At 54.4% G+C, this 3,475-nt stretch overlaps 1 protein-coding gene across 1 annotated transcript; it reads left to right on the top strand.

Moving 5' to 3' along the window:
• Positions 1 to 342: 342 nt before the first annotated feature.
• Positions 343 to 3,042, top strand: LOC117858940 (disease resistance protein Pik-2). The gene has a single exon (XM_034742099.1). The coding sequence runs from the start codon at positions 343 to 345 to the stop codon at positions 3,040 to 3,042; it is 2,700 nt and encodes an 899-aa protein (XP_034597990.1).
• Positions 3,043 to 3,475: the final 433 nt, after the last annotated feature.

Genomic DNA, 3,475 nt, shown 5'->3' with positions numbered 1-3,475 from the left:
TGTAAACCTGGCGCTAATTACGTAAACGAAAGCTGTCTTTATACTCTGTGGGAAGAAAAGATAAAATATATTGGCGTGCATTGTGTAGCAACTGCCTGCTAGATTCTAGGTCGGACACACGCATGCATGCGTGTCGATGTTTATAAGAACAGATCCAAGTTTGACAAAGATTGAAGAAGATATTCTATTCGACTCTTTGCCCTCCCGCTAGGTTTTCCTTTGCTTCCTTTTTGGGTGTGGTGTATACGCACGCACTGGTGTGCTATAAATGCTACCTCTACCGGCGGCCATCACATTCACCTCAATCAGCTGGTAGCTAGATCAGAGCCGCCGCCGATCGAGATGGCCGACCTGACCGTTGGCGCCGTCAATGATTTGCTGAGCCTCCTGTCGACCGCGGTGCAGGAGGAGGCGCGGCTCCTCGGCGGCTTGCGCGGCAACATGCAGTTCATCAAGGATGAGATGGACAGCATGAACGGGTTCCTGCGGCACCTCACCCAGACGGAGAGCGAGCACGACGACCAGATCCGCGCCTGGATGAAGCAGGTGCGCGAGATCGCCTACATGGCCGAAAACTGCGTCGAGCGCTACGTGCGCGACATCGCCCGGCACGACGGCGAGGGGCTCCTGGCCACCGCGTACCTCCTCCTCCTCCACCCCAAGAAGTACATCATGCGCCGCAACCTCGCCAAGAAGATCCTCGAGCTCAAGGTCCGCGTCAACGACATCGGCGAGAGGCGGAAGCGCTACGGCGTCGAAGTCCCGCACGGCTCGGGTCTGAAGAAGGCGGCGGAGGATGGCGCCGCCGCCGCCGCCAAAGAGGAGAAGAGGGATGCCTTTCGACGCCTTCTGGAACAAGCCATCCCCGACAGTTCACGTCCTGCTGTTCCATCTTCCATCAGCGAAGAAGTCATCAGGCAGCTTCCTCCTCATGTGAGATCTCAAGATGCCCCGGCCCTAGTACAAGCTACTTGGAAGAAATGCTGCCCTCCGGCTCCGGCTCCGCCTCCGGATGAAGAAACATTGAGATGCATCAGGATGCTTCTTTGTGCTCTGTACGCCTACCGTTACAAGACCAATAATCTGGAGCTGGATAGGCTGAAGAAGATAGTACTGGGTGAGAAGGGAGGAACAGCAGAGGAGATCAAGCTGAAGATTGAAGTACTGGATGAGGAGGAGGAGGAGGGAGGAACGGCAGAGGAGAGCAAGCTGAAGAAGAAAGTACTGGGTGAGGAGGAGGAGGAGGGAGGAACGGCAGAGGAGAGCAAGCTGAAGAAGAAAGTGCTGGGTGAGGAGGAGGAGGAGGAGGGAGGAACGGCAGAGGAGATCAAGAACCAAGTGATGATCTTCTGCTACAGCTTGCTGTCCATCCCGCAGAAGAGCTGCCTCCTGTATCTGACAGCTTTCCTCGAGGAGAAAGCCATCAGCAGGACGAGCCTTGTCAGGCGGTGGGTCGCCGAAGGACTTGTTGGCAAAGAAGAAGGGAGGACTGACGAAGAAGTAGGCGAGAGCTACTTCAACGATCTTCTCTTTCGAGGCTTCATCCATCCTGCCCGCACCGGTGATGCCGGCACGGTCAAGAGCTGTCAACCGCTGGCTGGGTCGATCAGAACCTTCATCACCAAGATCGCCAAGAACGAGAACTTCGTCATCGACCTGCCGATTCACCTCGACCGCCAGCTTACTATCCGAAAGAAAGTTGTTCTGTCACAGCAGCTGCCGCCGCAGCAAGCGGCGTCGGGTTGCTGCTGGAGCTGGAGGGATGTCGTCGGGGCCATGGACGACTACTGTGGTTGCTGCTGCTGCTGGAGGGACGACAACCCCATGGACGACCTGGTGGTTTTCCTCAACAGTCTCCCTGAGCTATACCGGCTGAACGTGCTGGATCTGGGAGGCTGCAGAGGCCTGAAGCCGCGCCACATCGAGGCCATCTGCACCGTCGTTTGCCTCAAGTATCTGAGCCTTCGCAAGACAGATGTCTTCTGGCTGCCGCCCACCCATCTGAAGAAGCTCAAGCTGCTGGAGACGCTGGACATTCGGGAGACGCCACGCTTACGTCCCCGCGACGTGGGGAGGATGTACCTGCAGAGCTTGAAGCATCTGCTCGCCGGCCGCTACGTCGACAAGGTGACCGGCGAGGAGCTCCCCACGGCCAGGAGGACGTCGGCCGAGGTGTCGCTCGTCACCGTGCGGATCCCCAGCAGGATCGGTGCGATGAGGAGCATGGAGACGCTGTCCCACGTCCAGGTCTCCGAGGACGGGGCCGAGCTGGGACGAGTAGGCAAGCTGCGTAAGCTGAGGAAGCTCGGTGTGGTCATCCGACGCGTCAATCGTCGTGGTGCCCAGCAGCTGCGTGGAGTGATATACGCGCTGGCTGGATGCCTGCGCTCGCTGTCCATCTGGGTCACTCAGGACCAGGGCGGGGTCCTCGACATTTCCGTGCTGCAGGAGGCAACCTCCAGCTTGGTCCTCGAGAACCTGGATATCAACGGAAGGATCGGCACTAGCCTCCCTTCATGGGTCGAGAGGGCCGGGAAACTGGCTAACATCTCCCTGCGTGACACTGAGATGAGCGGAGGAGAGACTCTGACAAGGCTTGCCAACGTCCTCAGCCTGCGTTGCCTCAAGCTCAGCCGCAGGTCATTCCTCGAGCAAGCGCTCATCTTCAGGGACGACGTCCACTTTAAAGCTCTCAAGTTCCTCGTCGTCGACGGCGACACCATCACCAGCGTCACCTTTGCCGCCGCCGGCGCAGCTCCTGAGCTCGAGAAGATTGTTTGGTCCATAAGCAAGCCGCACTCTGGGGACCTCATCTCTGGGATCGACCGCCTCCCGAATCTGAAAGAGATTGAGATCAGAGGCAACTTCAACGTCAACAATCTCTTGCAAGCCATTGGATCACTTACAGATCCACCGGTCACAAGTTATCGCTGCCGGTACGTATACCTCTCCGATTTAAGCGACATCACTGTGGTAAAAAAAGCCAAGAGCGATACTACTTTATCAGTCCCGGTTGGTGTTATCAACCAGCAGCAGCAGTAACCAATTCATCCATCGACGCTATATCACTATATGTGCGTGTGCTTGTGTTGCATGATAAATGGTTCATCTGAGTCATTGTGTCATGGTTTATTTGCTGTTTAATTTAATTTGTCGATAGGTTGCATATGTACTGGGAACACTGTGTGTGTGGATATGTATATATTGTGTGATATATGTATATATGTATACATGAGATCTCATTGAGTGATGCATAATATATATATGTATGATGTGGGTTGTTGTACAAATACGGACTTTATATAGTACTGTTGCATGATGACCATATATTTTTTTATTGTAGTAATTGACCAAAAAATGGCCATAAGGGCTTAGAAATTCCCACACTTTTCCGACAAAATATTGAACACTATCACCATCACGAAAAATTAACCCACACTAGTTTATAAATTATCCATCACTACCGTTTGGAAAA

This window comes from Setaria viridis, chromosome 5 (assembly GCF_005286985.2).
Source record: "Setaria viridis chromosome 5, Setaria_viridis_v4.0, whole genome shotgun sequence".
NCBI lineage: Eukaryota > Viridiplantae > Streptophyta > Magnoliopsida > Poales > Poaceae > Setaria > Setaria viridis.
Note: the sequence above shows the minus strand (reverse complement) of the source record. Positions and strands in the feature narration are given on the sequence as shown.